At 36.3% G+C, this 17,416-nt stretch overlaps 1 protein-coding gene across 1 annotated transcript in view; it reads left to right on the forward strand.

The window, feature by feature from the left end:
* Nucleotides 1–17,416, forward strand: part of Pclo (piccolo presynaptic cytomatrix protein) — a 317,165-nt gene that overhangs the window by 255,158 nt on the left and 44,591 nt on the right. Inside the window, exons 19-21 of the mRNA XM_021190148.2 lie at nt 389–460; nt 1,934–2,114; nt 4,435–4,629. Coding sequence (XP_021045807.1) covers nt 389–460; nt 1,934–2,114; nt 4,435–4,629 — 448 coding nt within the window. The remainder of the gene's footprint in view (nt 1–388; nt 461–1,933; nt 2,115–4,434; nt 4,630–17,416) is intronic.

The raw sequence follows: 17,416 nt of genomic DNA on the forward strand, positions 1-17,416 counted from the left end.
AAACTAATATTTACAGGTGATAATGTGATGATGATTATCATAAAACTTTTAGTCCAAAAATAAGTGATTGTAAACAAAATTAAGTTAGTGTACATATCTTTTAATTTTAAAAATATATGAATCCATAACTGTATTTAAGGAGTGTAGACTGCTTCTTATTAAATGAGGGCTACAGATAGGACAATAAGTATGACCAATTTGTTCACAAAATAATGAGGTCCCTTCTAATCAACACTAGATTGAAATACAAATTGATCATTAAAATTTTACACAATATTTAACAGACGGTATTAAATAAAATACCAAGTATTCTAATAAAATGAAAGAGTTGAAGGTATCATCTATGTATATGCTGAAATGGGCTGATGACAGCTGTGTCCGAATGCAGCTCATGAAGAAGACGTTGGAGGTGACAGTTTGGGATTATGATAGATTCTCGTCCAACGACTTCCTTGGAGAGGTAAGACTAGATTTCTGGGTCTGTTTGCTTGTCTGTTTTATTTTGTTTTGTTTTGTATTTCCACTATCTGTGACAAGTTAAAACATAATGAAAAATGTCTTGAGTTTTCTCAGTAGTCATTCCTGAGCAAAGTCTTTGACAGGTAAGTTTATGTTGTGAGTGACTTTTTGAATAGGTGAACAGAACCTGGAGAAGTGGTTTTCAGTCTGCCACTTGATGTACTTTTCAATTTAGTAAAGATTAAATAGGGTTTTAGTAGGAAAATAAACAGTGATGATGTGATTCCAAATGAGATCTGAGAATGCAAAAGGAATAAAATGTGCTGGGATTTTTAAAATGAAATTTCAGGTCCTTGAATTATTCCCACTTAGTACATGTAAATATGTAACATTTTACATTGCTCTTCACAATTAAACATAACGCTAAAGACTTTCGAGTATTTTTCAAGTTAAAACTAGATAGCAGAGAAGTAATTATTATATACATTTGTGAAAAATCAGAATTTATCTAAAAATAGAATTGGAAGAGTGAACAGAACTTCAGATGTTTCCATCAATAAATCAATAATGTTATAAATTAAGTGGTTTTTCTAATGCTTATTATTTAAATTTTATATACATTTGTATATGTGTGTAGGTGTGCTTATATATACTTAAAATATATGAGATATACACTTAGGATATATGTATTATATATTGCACTCTCCTATTTCAACCAATGACACTAACATTGATTTGTGTAGAATTACTATAGAATATAACTTTATGTTTGGTTTACTGACATATTTCAAAATATTGACTTTGTGAAGACCTAATTTACTCTTTTGCTTCTATAAACCTAGATCATTTATCTATATTATGTTTATGAAATTTATGATGCCCATGATTGTAAAAATTCAATATTATTTTGGACCATTAAGAAAGGGAAAGTGCCAGATAAACCACTATACAATGTTTTCTCATCATCAGCTTGCAGTCACATCTCTATGTAAAATATTAAAGTGTGTTTTAAAATGAAGGAATAAGCTAGCAATTTCAAATTAGTCATTCTTTTCATTATTTTGTCCGTTGTTTGATTAAAATCATATATGTCTTCTGAAGTAAAAATTATTTAATAGAACAACCCAGAGGAACTTGTGTCTCATAAAGAAAAGTCTGACTTATGACTGTGATCTTTTTTTCATGCTACTCAAGTAAATTAGGGAATGGTCAAACACAGTATAGAGTTCAGTTTAATCACAAATGTATTAAGCATCTTGGATTCACAAAGCACAATTCTCAGTATTGTGACTGAAGAAAAATAGACAAATAGAAAGTAGAAAATCAACCAGAGCTGAGGAAGCTGGCGTCGCCATTCTTGAGGCCATGTTTAATCATCTGGTCACATCCTTATTTAAGTTTGAGCTCACAGAAAAACTAATAAACCACTTATAGCTAAGTCCACCTGTTTTGCCTCTTCATTCTCCTTTTCTAGGTATTGATTGATTTGTCTAGCACGTCTCATCTGGACAACACTCCTCGGTGGTATCCGCTGAAAGAACAGACTGAGAGCATTGACCATGGCAAGGCCCACTCCAGTCAAAACAGCCAGCAGTCCCCAAAGCCCTCTGTGATCAAAAGCAGAAGCCACGGCATCTTCCCTGACCCATCCAAGGGTAGGAGATAGTTCACGTAGAACACCATTGTTTTTTCTATTTGTTCAGTCAGTAGCTTCTCGAACGTGAGTGCCTCTGTGTTTAATATATACCGTAAAGTTGGGTTCTGTTGGAAAAATTAGTGTGATCGAATGAAAAGGGTGCTCTGGATTAGGAAGAAAGGGGCGTTGGGCACATATCAGCACATACTTAGGTGTTAGTCTTGCCATCTTCATTTCTTTATTTTGTAAAAATCATATTGGCCTACATAAGGTAATTCTATTTCATGAAACGCATAACAATAGAATTTCAGAGAATTCACTGAGCTATCTCAAAAGGAGTATAAAGTTCCTTCTGCTACATTTACTAGAAACACAGCCATCGTTACTATTAAGTATATTCTTTTTAATTTTTTTCAATCTCTGAATTCTCATATAGTCAGGCTATAACTAAAATTTTGCATCCTGTTTTTACTTACCCTTTGAAGAACATTTTCCCCACATTACCAAAACAGACAGCAACTCAAAATCTTCAAGTATTTCCTAAATGTTGGATTCCCAACTAATAATAGTGTTACACATCCACATGGTGTTTAGCAATATGCACCGCATTTCTATAATGAGCTCCCCCTTTAACATTTTAAATTACTGTTCTACAAGATAACTTACCCTCCCCATAACGGATAAATTCACAAACCTGTATGAGATAAACGTCTGGTGACAGGATACATTAATATTTGTAAGTATTAAAGATGATTAGTGAGCACTGTTGCCTTCTGAAAGTACTCCCGTGTGCATCAGAAACAGGCAGACTGTGTTACAGTGTTCTGGAGGGAGAAAAACTAGGGTCACCTCTAATAGTCTGACCACAAAAAAAGTACTGAAGATGGTTTCTGAGGATGTATTGTAGATTGGGTTAAAATTCCACCTAGCCATTTAAACTTCCCCATGCTAAACATTCTGAAAGATAACTGACATCCAGATTTCTCTGTCTCACTGTCTCTGTGTTTATGTCTCTCTCTTTCTTTGTGTGTGTGTGTGTGTGTGTGTGTGTGTGTGTGTGTATTTCTCACCATCTACAGTCTCAGTTTCCTGAGACAATGATTCTATAGCATTACTTAGATTCTAATAAGTTCTACTGCTAACCCAGAATCCACTCTGTTTTTACTTAAGCATGTCCCATAGCTCAGTAGACATAGTGTGGTTTACTAGCCTCTACTAGAATAAGCAGAGGTGGTAGGGAAGATGGGGCTGAGACAACTGTTACCTGAAGCTTCTAAGAACTCATTTTCCTTTCTTCTTTTCTTAACAATTTGTTATTGATTATTTGGGAATTTCACATAATATACCCCTTCCCACTTCCAGTCTTCCCAGGTCCAGCCCCTTGTACACTCCCACAAAAAAAGAAGAAAGATGAAAATTAAGAAAGGAAGGAAGGAAGGAAGGGAGGGAGGGAGGGAGGGAAGGAAGGAGGAAGGAAGGAAGGAAGGAAGGAAGGAAGGAAGGAAGGAAGGAAGGAAGGAAGGAANGAGGGAAGGAAAAGATATACCAGGTCCTATTTGTGCTGCCCATATACTTATTGAATCACAATCAAATTCCCAATGGTCAGTTTCTTAAAAAAACAGCATCCTCCCACTCCTACACCCCCCCCCCCANAAGCCATCTAATGTGAAGTGCTACACTTTAGCATCCCTAACACAATTTTTTTAAGCGTTCTCTTCAATGGTTTCCTATGTAGACTGTTTCTTGTTTGGTGCGTCGTATCACAAAAACCTTCTATGTCTCTCATTCTCAACTGGGAGTCTACATTGGTCAATTAGCACTGCAAGAGACATCCCTTGCCCTTTACTGTCAGTGGCAGCCTGAATCATGGACTTCCACGTGGTTTCTGGGGACAGCACAAAGGACACCCACACCCCACACAGCCTCCAGCAGCAGCATGAAACAGGGACCTCAGCGTAACCTCCGTCATCTGTGGTGATGCAGGCCATGTTGAGATCCTTAGTCCATGCTACCACTGGGGCGATGTTGGTGTCCGTGGCCTCAGCTGCTGCCCAGGGCCATGATGATGTCCATGGTCTGTTCTGCCACCAGAGAGCTCATCCTTCTTAATGAGGAAGTTTCTTCTCCAGACTGGCCTCCCTGTACTTCCCTTCCTGTCTTGTTTTCTAAATGCTTAATACCATTACTCTAGTGTGTGGAGTGGCACAAATGGCACATAAAGACAGCATTAATGTAAAAGACTGTTTCCAATTACGTAGACTAGACTTTCACAGCAAGGCACTGGGCAGCAACTTTAACTCCTTTTTTTTTTTTTTTTTTTTTAATTCCTTTGTAACCAGATATGCAGGTTCCCACCATTGAGAAATCCCACAGTAGTCCTGGTAGCTCAAAATCATCATCCGAAGGCCATCTCCGATCTCATGGACCATCTCGCAGTCAAAGCAAAACCAGCGTTGCCCAGACCCACCTGGAAGATGCAGGGGCGGCCATAGCCGCAGCTGAAGCCGCTGTGCAGCAACTCCGCATTCAACCAAGTAAAAGACGCAAATAAATTCCTCAGCATGGCAGCTTAATGTTCATCTGTTGCCTCCCTCTCCCGCAGTCTTTCCCCATTTGCTTTCTGTTTTTTGGCATCCCCTGCTCACTCTGTTCTGTCCTTTTGTCTGAGTAAGAACAGTATCGACACATAAATATGCTCTTCTTTTAGTTCCTCTCGTTTTTGTTTTTGTTTTTGTTTTTGTTTTTAATTTACATAGACTGCAATAAAACTGGCTGTTTCTCCTTTGTTTCCACCATCCATCCAACCTGGCTCATAGTATTTGATAGCCGTGTCTGTCAAGTTTGCAGGCAAAGCGGTGTTGTGTGTCTTTTGTGTGCACTTCCTTCTCCGTTAGAACACAGGAATTATAAGCACAAGGGACTGCCAGTTTTCTAGCGTTATCCCCAGTAAAGCAACCATGGACACACACACACACACACACACACACACACTTACATCAGGTTAGCAATGAGATACTTGGACTTGGAAACATTCAACGTTCGAGCAGAAGCTTAGTGAGACCAACAGTAAATTCTAGAACCTAGGGTGAGAAGCCATCTGAGGCAATGTTTCAAAAAGAATACGTGCAGAAAGGAGGTTTCCATGTGTTTCTCCTGAAGAACGTGCAGAAATTCGTATTCTCAAAACCACATATTTTTCCTATGCATATTCGCTGATGTTTTAAGGCAATGTAATCTCAGTGAGGATCATTGTCGGGTCCACTCTGTTGGATCGCACTTTGTACAGAAGTTTACAAATTATTATTATTTTTTAATCAGTGGAATGTTTTCAATGTCAAGAAGTGTCATGTCTACTAGTTTTAGTCAATTAAAGTCTAGCCTTTGACTCATCTTAACCGACGAGTTTTCATTCATGAAATTTTCCAATATAATTCTGTAAAAACCTGGCTACAGGCACATTGTCAATTCCAAGAGGCGTCAGCCAGGCCGTGGAGATAGTGTGTCATTTTCTTCATCCTGCTAGTCCTCATTCCCAGGAAACAGCCAGTTTTAATCCCCTTCAGTGCTGTGCATGTGGTATCATTTTGGCATCTGACAACACAGTTTAAAGAGAACAAAAGCACACTTCTGTTTGCATGAATAACATTTAAGCTGGTTCCATCTGAGGATACACTCTGGGTTTCCATTTCACCCACACCGCCACAGCAGCACATAAAAGCGGTCAGTGTAATCATGCCAGGAAGCAGCACAGGCACAGCATAGCAGGCGTCCTCCCCATTCAAAGAACTCAGTCTGATAATCTGCCTCCACCAGCCAATGGCAACCAAGACCAAAGCCAGCTAGCCCTCAGGAAGGTGATGTCCGATGGACCAGTCAAACCAGAAGGAGGTGAGCAGAAAGGCCCTGTTCAAAGCACACAGCAAGAACGTGCCCCCACATTTAAAGCTCTCATCCCTAATTCTTAGAGATTGTCTAATGAAATATGTTTAATCCCCTTTTTAATGTGCTTTTGTGGGCATGGCATTTTAGGATTTCATCATCACCGTGTAAGTCCCAAGATCAGTCCCATATTATATTGACTACAGTGATTTGTATTTTTCTATGCACTGGGCGTCTTTTGACATTTGTTGGAAAAAATAGTTTAACAGTATTCATATTGCAGAATGGAATGCATGCTACTAACCTCATCTGTTCAAGCATGACTATAAAATATGTTGCATTGTGATAAAAGTTTCCATTGCTCACAATCCAAGTTAGCAGACCCACTGGAATGTAGATCAGTTTCTGTTGACTATTATTTGACGTGTAACATTTGGAAATGCTTAGAGGAGAGCAAAGGAAAAATTGTTAATGCACTCATTCACCTTGGCACAGAGGAAATTCTCTCCTGAGCCTACAAGCAGACATCTTCTGTGCGTGTTTCCGTAGCTGTTAAGTGTATCAGCTGTGTTGGGCATGTGAATATCCAAGTGCCTGTGTAATAAATAAAGTATCTTTATTTCATTCATAAACAACTGGGTTCTGAGCCATTGTTATATGATGCAGCATAAAATGAGTGTGGTGGTTTTGTTTTTATTTTTCTCCCTTAATCCCTTTCAGTAGGAAATTGTCACCAATACATCCTAGCTAGAGCTATGATAACACAGACATTTGGGAACATAACAAAGTTCCAGACTGGACACACACTAAGCCAGAAGGAAAAAAAACATTACCAAATAATCTCAGAGTTCACGTGAAAGCATAAATTGATGGGGTTGGGCTGGTAGGCAATGATTTTCCTATTCCTAAGCCCTTCCTAGCCCCCTTGTCTGATCTAGTTGACCATCTTCTAAGATTCTCGCATAAATGAAGGGAAATGACAAGTGTCTTTGCTTTGACTCTCGCAGAGAGACAGTAAGACAGGGGAATGCTGATATCTGTGGCTCACTTGACCCCCACACCCAGAGCTCTCATACAATAAAGACTCACTGCCTATGACAGCAAACAAACTAGGGATGCTTTAAGTAGTTTTCCAGTTTAATTCAAAATCACATCTCAACAAAATAATAAACCTAAAGGTAGCATTTTCTTAAATAATTTCCAGCTCTGAAATACTCAGTTTTGCATATTTGCTATGAATTAAAATCATGCCTTCACCCTCCTATAGTGTTTCTGTTTATTCTCAGAATATTCAAAACATCTAATGTGCTCCGCTCACGCATACCAGATATGTGAGGGTACCGGTCACTTGAGGTGACAGAGGGTCACTGTACTGAGAGTTTCTTCACATTCCCATTTGGCTGAGGAAGCAGCTAGTTTAACCTCAATACTGAGTGTGTGTTTCCCAGTCTAGCTTAAAGGCTTGCACCAGAGTGTGCTGTTCTTTTTCCTTGTCTTTCTAGAATGTTCTGAACACAGTCTAAAATACGACTTCTTGTCCAGGAGTAGTGTCACAGAATTCTTAACCCCAACACCTGGAGATAGGGAGATCTTTTTTAGTTTCACCCAGGGCTACGTAGTGAGATGCCATTTCCCAAAAAGAGATAAAGGAAAAAAAAAAAAAAACAATTCTACTTCTTACCTTTCGCTCTATCAAATCAGTTGAGTGTTGATCCCATGTCTTACTTGAGATGCAACATTGACTTTAAATATCACAGTAATCAATTTCTGATTCATTTCAAGCCATATTTTATTTTAATACTATATTTAGTTTTTGCTATATACTTATTTGTAAGTTTAATCATAGACTTGCTCTTAAAGTTTGTATGAAAATAAATTTAGTCCTCTCTTGAGTAACGCTCAAATACATATTTTCTATTTAAAGTACTATGTAACTAGATTAGAAGTCACTCTTTATTGACTTCTAATCAGAAGAAAAACAAAATAACAGCATTTTTCATATTTATTTTACCCTAATTAATGGCAAAACTCTATTTTCTAAAATAAAACATATTCTTGCATGGTTCCTATAAGTTATGATAATATAAGTTAACAATAATTTTGCAGAGTCTTTATCATCTACACACTATAGAATTAAATTTATATAAAACTCAATGTAATTTATTTGATCTGGAGAGTAAACTGACCAGGAATATGAATATCCAACAAACTAGCAAATCCCTCTTCTCGCCTCACTTGCTGCAAAAGTAATGACAATATTTTTATGTGTTAAACTGAAGTTCTATCATTTCAGTCTTCTCACGGTAGTTAATGCAATCCCATTTGCACTCTGAAAATAACAGTCTATTTAAATAGTTTGTGACATTGTGCAAAGTGTAGTGTCATCCATTCCTCATCAGAGTGAGTGGATGACGAAGTCATTCGCGTGTTCGATCCTGTCCTGTGGTATAATTAGAGGGTCAGAGATTAGGAAGCAGAGCGCAGAGCTTCAAGCTTGAGCTGTCCCTCTAGCCCATGTTTATGGCTCTGAAGTCCTGCCTTCTAAACTAATGGATTCTTTGAAATCAAGATATCTTATTTTAAATTGAAACAATTGTGATCTGCTTATTTTTTAAATTACTAAACATCTTTTAAATCATTACAAGTAGCTAGAACTGGCAGCCAAGAACAAATTTGACATTCTCAACCTACGTGATGTTCCTTTCTAAGGATGGTGATTTGAGCTCTTCAGCTGTAATGGAAGAAACCTTGTCACTGTACAAAACAGAGACACAGGAAGGAGGCAGGGATCTAGAGGAAGCTATGTGTGCCTCTGTAGGCATTTCAATCAAGAGGGGCAAAATTTTCCCTAAAGAGCTTTTCAATTATTCTATAAGCTTCTCAGAAGATTTATGCTTGAAATAGCATAATATATGGGTCAATAAAGAATTATGGAATGAACCAAAGGAACTTTTTCTTTCCCTCTGAATTTTAGTTGCATTCAAGAAAACTAAAGGGAAGAATTAGACCAATTTCACCAAATCTCCTGGATGTCAATTATATGTGCATATATATATATATATATATATATATATATATATATATATATAATATGTATGTGTGTGTGTATACACACATACACACACACACACACATATAAAATCAGAAATGCACATAGTTGGATTTGGAATGAGAAGCTCTGGCAAGCATTTTGTTTGTTTATATTATTTTTCTAGATTCCTTGGTTGAGCACAGGGTCGAGTATTCATAACATCCAAGAAATAAAGGTTAGGAAACAGTTTTGGTTACTTTTTTTTTTAAATAAAGTTTTTTGTTGTTGTTGGTTTTTTTGTTTTGTTTTGTTTTGTTTTTGTTTTTTGTTTTTTTGAGGCAGGGTCCTGCAGAAGGGCCATATAATCCAGGCTGGCCTGAGACTCACTAAGGCCCAGGCTGGAGTAGAATACCACTCCTGGTTCTTTACTATACGTTTAGAAGATCATACACAAACTCAAACAAACACCAATCTTATTAAAATCTTATCTGTTTACTTACTTGACAACTATTACTGATTTTAAGTGCAATTTTCAGCTTCCCTATTTTTGGGGGGTGGGGCACTAAGATCTGAAGTGTTCATTTTAGGCTCAGAAGTAGTATAAAATAAGTAGTGTAAAATAAGTAGACATATTTCCCCTCCTAAGCAATAAAGTAAGGTGGTTTGGACTAGTTGAAAAGGTGAGGTACGAAGATATAGAAATAAGAGATAAAAGATGAAGATGCATGTTTGTTGATTGGCCCAAATGTAAGACTAAAGCCTGAAACTGCTTCTTCAGATGGATGCTGAAGATACCCCTGTCAACAAAGCTCATTGTGGCACCGGATAATAGGGTGTTGGATGTTATGTTCCCTACCGAGCCATCACTCTGTGGGAGTTGCTTTCTTGGAGAAGTGGTAGTGGGTAGCTGGTTGGGAGAGGTTGGAGTCTGTGAGAGAATAGAATTGTTAGTTACAAGTGTTAGTTGCTAACCAATGTCTGTCTGTCTGTCTGTCTGTCTGTCTGTCTGTCTGTCTGTCTGTCTGTCTCTCTCTCTCTCTCTCTCTCTCTCTCTCTCTCTCTCTCTCTCCTCTCTCTCTCTCTTTCTGACTCAGAGTGGACAAATTAGTTTTGCCAGAATGGATTAAGTGTGTTCTATTTCTGAAAAGGACAGGCCCATAGGCAAAGTAACACCGCAAACAAGATGAACGGAACGGTCGTTTGTGGGTTTGGGTTGTCTTTATTTTGTATGTAAATGATTAATAAACACAAATTTTAAATTCTTCAATTTGATGTGTTTGTACAAAAAAATAAAAAGCCAGATTTTAAAAATAAAACCCTCGGCAGTTTGAAATTATAAGAAAACTGACATTCCAAACATATGTACAGAATAAATATCCCTGCCCCCAAAAGTCTGAGAAAGTCAATATTCAAATCATTCAAATTTTTCAGCTTTCACCATTCTGGGCCTGTTCTGCAGGGTGGGGCAGTCTGTGTATGAAAACAAAAATGCCTTTTGAGAAGTTCCACATTTTAGAATGATTATATATGTATTTTCAAATATTTTAAGCATTTAAATGTATTGCCAGAAATCTCTACTATTATTCAGAATTATAGATATTGACTATGTAGTTCTGATCATATGATGCCTTTATTAATGTACTTCTTGAAGGAGACCACATCATTCCCCATCAGTGGGTACTTTTGTAGGCATAGCTACGGGTCTCCAACAAGTCATTGACAATTGCTTTGGTCAACCTTGAGAAGTTTCATTCATTTAATTGCATATGACTAGTAACAGCCACTGGCCTTAAGTATAAAACCACCAAAGCCTGATTTCAATGGTGCTATATTAGGATACTGACTAATTCCAGGACGAAATAATAAGATGAGAATATTAATCTGTGATGAAAGAAATCCCAGTCTTAACAAACAGAGACTCATTAAATATTACTTATTCCGGTAGTGGTTCTCAAACTTCCTAATGCTGCAACCCTTTAATACAGTTCCTAATGTTGTGATAATCCCCCAACCATAAAATTTTTTGTCACTTATACTTCATAACTGTAATCTTGCTGCTGCTATGAATTGTAATGTAAGCATCTGTGTTTTCTGATGGTCTTAAATGACCCATCTCTACAGGTTGAGAACTGCTGCAAATATTAACCATGAAAACAAGTTGGAAAAATATAAATTTCTTTACCTTGGTCTCCAACAAATTGTTTTCTACTTAGCACCAGAAAGCTGGAGCTGAGGAATTACAGCAGGCAAATAAATGAAGGAAAGACTCTTGGGATACAGAGAATGTAGTGGAGACAGAGTAGGGACACTAGACGAACTAAGATGTAAACATGATGCCAAGATCTTTCTCACTGGGGGTTGGGGGGAGATTGAATGACCAAGAAAAAAGGAAAGGATTGCCAGAGATGCTGTTGGATAACTTAGCAATATCGCCAAAATCCAATATCAAGCAACCCAGGAATTACTTGAAAATTTTACTACATTTGATCTACACATATTATACACATATTCTAAAACCATATTTTATCATTTTTCCATTGGGCTAGGTGAGAGGAGGTATGCAATATGATGAGAGAAATCCTCAGGTATATCAGATCAAGCCATCAACATAATACTTTTATTTTATTGAAATAAACATTTAATATATAATTGAATGTTAAGAAACTACAAAATGTTTGTTTGAGAAGATAACATAAGAAATACACAATTTTGATTGGGATCTTAATTTGTTTAAATATGTCAAGATAAATATCATAGATATGATTATGTAGCTTTATATTGATATGAATTCATTATCCACATTCTTCCTTGTGATCAAGTATACTGAAAATGCAATTAATAATTTGGTAGATAGTACCAGTATTAAGTAGTTAAATATTACAAATTGTAAAAGGTTATAAAAAAAAATTAAGCAAGATACCTGATAAAGGACACAGGCATGCATGTCTTTCTTAAAAATATAAGAGAGCGAAATAAAAGCCCATCTTACTTGTTCTTGAGAAGACTGTGGCAGCAGACTCTACGTTTCCCACTTGAACAGATCAGCTTTAGAACTGCGTGCTTTCTAGTTCCATAGCTTCCTGTTTTCAGTTAAGAAACAGAAAATGTACATTTCTACAATGCAGTGACTCAAACTTCTTTCAATATAGGTAAATCTTTTGTACATTATTAATTTTAGTTACTTTAATGTGTTCTTCTTGCTAATGGTAGTACTCAAGTAGATAACTACTGTGTTAATGTTTTAATTCTCCCCAACAATTAATTTATAAGAACATTTAAAATGCTTCCTATAGAGCAAATCTTTAGGAATGTATTTTTATTGTTTTATATCTGCCAGTTATTATTATTTACTCTAAGTTTTGGTGTAACATAACAATAGTTGTTATTATTTTTATTTTGTTCCAAGCAAGTAGAAAAGTCCAGTTTTTGTGTTAAATGTACTTTCTACAGACTAGTCATTAGAGATGTAACATTGTTAATGAAGCAAGTTCTGAAGAAACAAAATGTGAATGACAGACGTCATTAAATGATTGATGACTGTCAAGAAAGCTTTTGTGAAATGATATCAATTTGGATTCACTATCAGTTCTCAATAATCACTGTAGACTTTACTCACTAAAGTGACCACTCACCAAGAAAGTAAAAAACTTCTTTTTAGTTCTCTGTACAAGAAGTTGAACTTTGATGTGAAATATTAGTTTTCATTCTCATTTTTTTTCTCCTGTACCATGAAGTGTTTCCATATGGTACTAGAGCATCATGTCTTGGATAGATAATAATGTCAAGCTTTGCAAGTTTTCATAAACTTGGCAATTAAGTAACAATATGTTTAACCTTTATAAATTCCCATGGGATTATGTATCATTTGAGGGTGTTATGTTTTGATCAATATCACACCCACATTCTCTTTCCTAGAATTTCTTTCCTATCCCTCTACTACTTCTCTCCCAACTTCACATGCTTGCTTTCTGCATGAAACTGAGAACAAATAGTGCTGCCTGTGTGTTCATGTAGGTAGGACCAGCTACTAGAACATGAGTAGCCTTCAAGGACAACATCTCTGAAAAAGTATAAATGTCCCTCCTCCAACAACCAACAATTGGCTTCTCAACAAGGCGTAGGACTTCAGGATTGCCTCCGCTGTCAATTATTATGTAACTTTTTAAAGATTTATTTATTATTATACATAAGTTCACTGTAGTTGTCTTCAGACTTGCCAGAAGAGGGTGGCGGATCTCATCATGGGTGGTTGTGAGCCACCATGTGATTGCTGGGATTTGATCTCAGGACCTTCGGAAGAGCAGTCAGTGCTCTTACCTGCTGAGCCATCTCTCCAGCCCTTAAGTAAATTTTAACATGTAGGAATATTAAGTACCTTTAACGATACACCAATGTGTAAAAATATACCAAGCAAATGGTTAAACACAATCATATTTTTTTTATAATATCCAAAAACAGAAGAATAGCAAGGGCTTCCTATTCAAGACCCCCTTACCTCATTTGACTCTCAATTTCCTGTGTCTTATTTATCTCTAGTACATTTCAATCATCCAGTTTCTCATGCCATTTAATACAATTTATAATAATTCATAATAATTGAGGGTTTCGAGAATATGTCTTTCACTTTTTATAAATTTTCATGTTTCCCTGGGCATCAATTGATTTAAGTTATGACTATGTGCCCATATTCATTGTTTATTCTTCCTGAACTCTGACTGGTCAGTCGCCTGTCAGAGCTTATGCTGTCTCAAGCCCAGGGTGGGAGCATAGTGCATTATAACAGGAAAATAAATTGCATTTTTGTTCATATCTTGAAAGATAGGTGTATCATCTTTTTTACTCATCTTATTTATTGAAAATTAATTGGTTTAGCACAAAATAGGAGAAATGAACATTGTCATCTTGATTCAAATTTGAAGAAAAATGGAAGAACATGAGTTGTGGCCAGCCTGGGCTACAGAGTGAGAAACTCTCTCAAAACAGCAATAAGAAGGACTAAAAAGAAACATTGAAAGTTTCTTGCCATCCAGTAAAAAGAGAGCAGAATTTTCCCATGCCCATTGTTACACATATTCATATATATATTTGTTTAAGCACATTACATTTCAGATCGTCTTCAAGTTGTGGTATTACTGCAGCAAACAAAATAGACAGAAATCTCTGCCTTGCGTCTTTCCCATCCTGTTTAGCAATATTTATTAAATAGCCAGTGTATCAGTATCTGGGAAGAATTGTGAAGTAGGAGAAACTACATTTTCCCCAAGCTCATCTGAAAGGGAGATTGCCTTGTAGTCAATGACAAGTTTATATGTGATCAAACTTCAGCAACTTTAGAAATATCTGGAAATAAAATTGTATTAAAAAATGTTACTACTTGACAGTCTTGGATAATGAGTTTTGATTGTATCTGCTCCTCTTACATCTCTTCTCAGATCCCCTTCCCTATTCACCCAATTTTGTATCCTCTTTTTAACACCATCAAGACCAATTTGTGCTGCACAAATATTCTTGGATGTGTGCCCTTCCACTGGGCTACAACTCTTAGAGAAAACTGATGCTCCTTATACTGCCAATAGCTCTCTGATTGTGTATGAAATTTCATGCCCATGTCCCTCTCTGTGTGGAAACTTGGTCTGGCTTGAATCACACAGGCTCTATTCATATTGTCACAGCAACTGTGAGTACATCTGTATAGCTGCTCTACCATGTCCAGAAGATACTGGCTTCCTGGAGTCAGCCACCGTCTCTGGCTGTTATATGCTCCATGCCCTCTCTTCAGCAATGATTTCTGAATGTTGGGAGATGGGGATGAGAAATATTTGTCCTACCAAGGGATAATCATTCTTCAGTCTCCTACTCTCTGTGTCTTGACCTGTTATGGGTCTTTGTATTAATTAACCATCTACCATAACTAAACTTTTTTGGAAGAGGGTTGAAAGGCCCATTAATCTATAGTTATAGTGATAAATCTCAAGGAGCCAGTCTAATGCTATTTCCATTTAGCAAAAATAATAGTAGTAGGCAATTGTATATTCTTGCCCAGCTCTGCAATCTATTGGAACCAACTACAGAAAAGCAGTGATTAACAATGATCATTTGGAAATTTTAAAACGATGTTAAATCTCCTGGTTCTATACATGCATTTATCAAATATTATTTTAGCTTCCTCTTTACAACCATTGAATAAATGTAGACAATCTGAAATGCAATATTCAGTGTTTGGTGTAGTATTACCATACACACTTATTTGCTATTATTAATTTATCACTCCTGCTGGAAATGTACTACTTTGTTTCCTTTGAGTTGAACTTTATACATTTATATATTATACATTACAAGATGGTAATGTGGTACAATGCTTCCCCAGCATGTATGATGGTCTGGGTTCAACTTGTAGAACAACATATATGCAGTATAAATGGTCTGGTTGCCAAAACTGTCATCACATCACAACGTTTGGATGTATGGGAGGCACATGAGGACCAGAAGGTCAAGGCTGTTTGCCTTAGCACCTTCTTCACTCAGCTTGAGGTATATGAGAATCTCTCTCAGATGTAAATAATTATGGATTTTATCTAAGGATAACATCTTGATTAACAAAGTATTTATTATAGCTATTTCAAGAAGCAGTTTCCTATCTGCTGGCACGCTGCCAAGCAGTCTCTTTTTTTTTTTTTCCCCCTGGATTTTTTTTTTCTCTCTGATTATCAGTTGTCAGAAATACATGTCTGACACTGTAATTCAAGGATATTGTCAGCAAAACATGAGAGATAATATTTCTCCAAACTCAAGTCAAATTAATATTGAAAAAATTAGGAGCAACCCATGAAAGTGAAACTGTAATATTATCTCAATTAATATGATCTTGTTATCATCTATCTTTTACTGATAAAAATCTTTATTGAATGAAAGTCTTAGTGAAAAACCAAAAGTGTACTTGACATAATCGTGGTTCATTCTAGTCACCTGAATGCAGCTAAAATTATAATTAGATTTATTCAAGATAAAATAAATTGACTTTATTTTATTTAAGGTATCTTAATCAAACTTTATTCTACTATGCATTACAAGATTGTAGTGCTAATTTAAATTGTATTTAGGGTTTTTGTCTTCCCAAATCAGCTCTGAATTAAATGTTTCACAGAAAAAGAAGACATCTTAAAAGGAAAATTATAGCAGGGCAGGAAGTTTGACGTTAGACTGGTCTAAACAGAGTTAGTTCTAGGATAGTCAGGGCTATGCAGAAAAACCTTGCCTCAAAAAAGCAAAAGCAAAAACAGAAAAAAAAATAAGATAAAGGCAAGTACTATATTATATAAGCCATAGTATACAATTTATATTAGAAAAGTTCCTCACTGTCGTTTTATTAAATTAACAGCACTCTCATTTGTTATTTTAAAGCATAGTCTCAATTCTGTACCCCAAAGGGTTCACTGATTCTGTTTCTCTGATGCCAGAGTGAATGGTTAGTGAGTATAGGAAGCACCTGCCAGTTAATGGTAGTGTTGCATAAAAACAGAGCAAGTTGATCATTCAAATATCCGAAAATTTTCATTCATGAAGACAATATGTATGGAAACAGGGGCACGTGAACATGATTAAATGTGTTTCCAACTTCCTGGACAATATCAAAGGATACTTTTTATCTCCATTTCCATCCCTAGGAGTAGCTCTGTGGATATGGAATAACTTAAGTTTTCCATGTTTATAAGGAGAAAAGACAGCAGAACTTCATGAATCATGGTTTGCCTAATGATATGAATAACGTTAGTCGTTTATGTATAAAATTCTTATAATGGCTGTTATACAGTCAACCAATATTTTTTAAACATGTTTCAGTCGCACCGTCATTTCAGTTGTTCAACTTCCAAGATTTACAAGTGATCAGGTATCAGAGATGCTTATTTTCAATAATGTTCATTGTGAAAATCTGTGGGATACGTGACCTACTGCAAGCAACAGTGTAGACGCTTTCTGTGCCAGCTTCCCATTTAGAAACTACAAAAAAAGTTTTAAATTTTTATTCAAAATATACACTGAATTGATTTGAAATTTAGCTTCTAAGATACAAAATGAAGCGTCTCTCCTTGAATTAATAACCCTGAACTGTAATGGGAAGTATTAAAAAAATATGTTCAGACAATTTCAAAGGGAGACATACTGAATAATGCTAGCTGTATTTGAACTTAAAGGCTGATATTTTCAGTTTCATATTCAGTAAGTATTTTAGAAAGTGAGATGAAACTGCAAACCACTTCTCAAGAGTAAGTACAAAAACTAACGGCAGCAGAAACACGGTGGGAGAAACAAAGGAGGGAAAGGACGCGCACAAAGGAGGGAAAGGACGCGCGAAGGAAGGGAAGAAGAGAGAGAGAGAGAGAGAGAGAGAGAGAGAGAGAGAGAGAGAGAGA

Source organism: Mus pahari, chromosome 2 (assembly GCF_900095145.1).
Source record: "Mus pahari chromosome 2, PAHARI_EIJ_v1.1, whole genome shotgun sequence".
NCBI classification, from domain to species: Eukaryota; Metazoa; Chordata; class Mammalia; order Rodentia; family Muridae; genus Mus; species Mus pahari.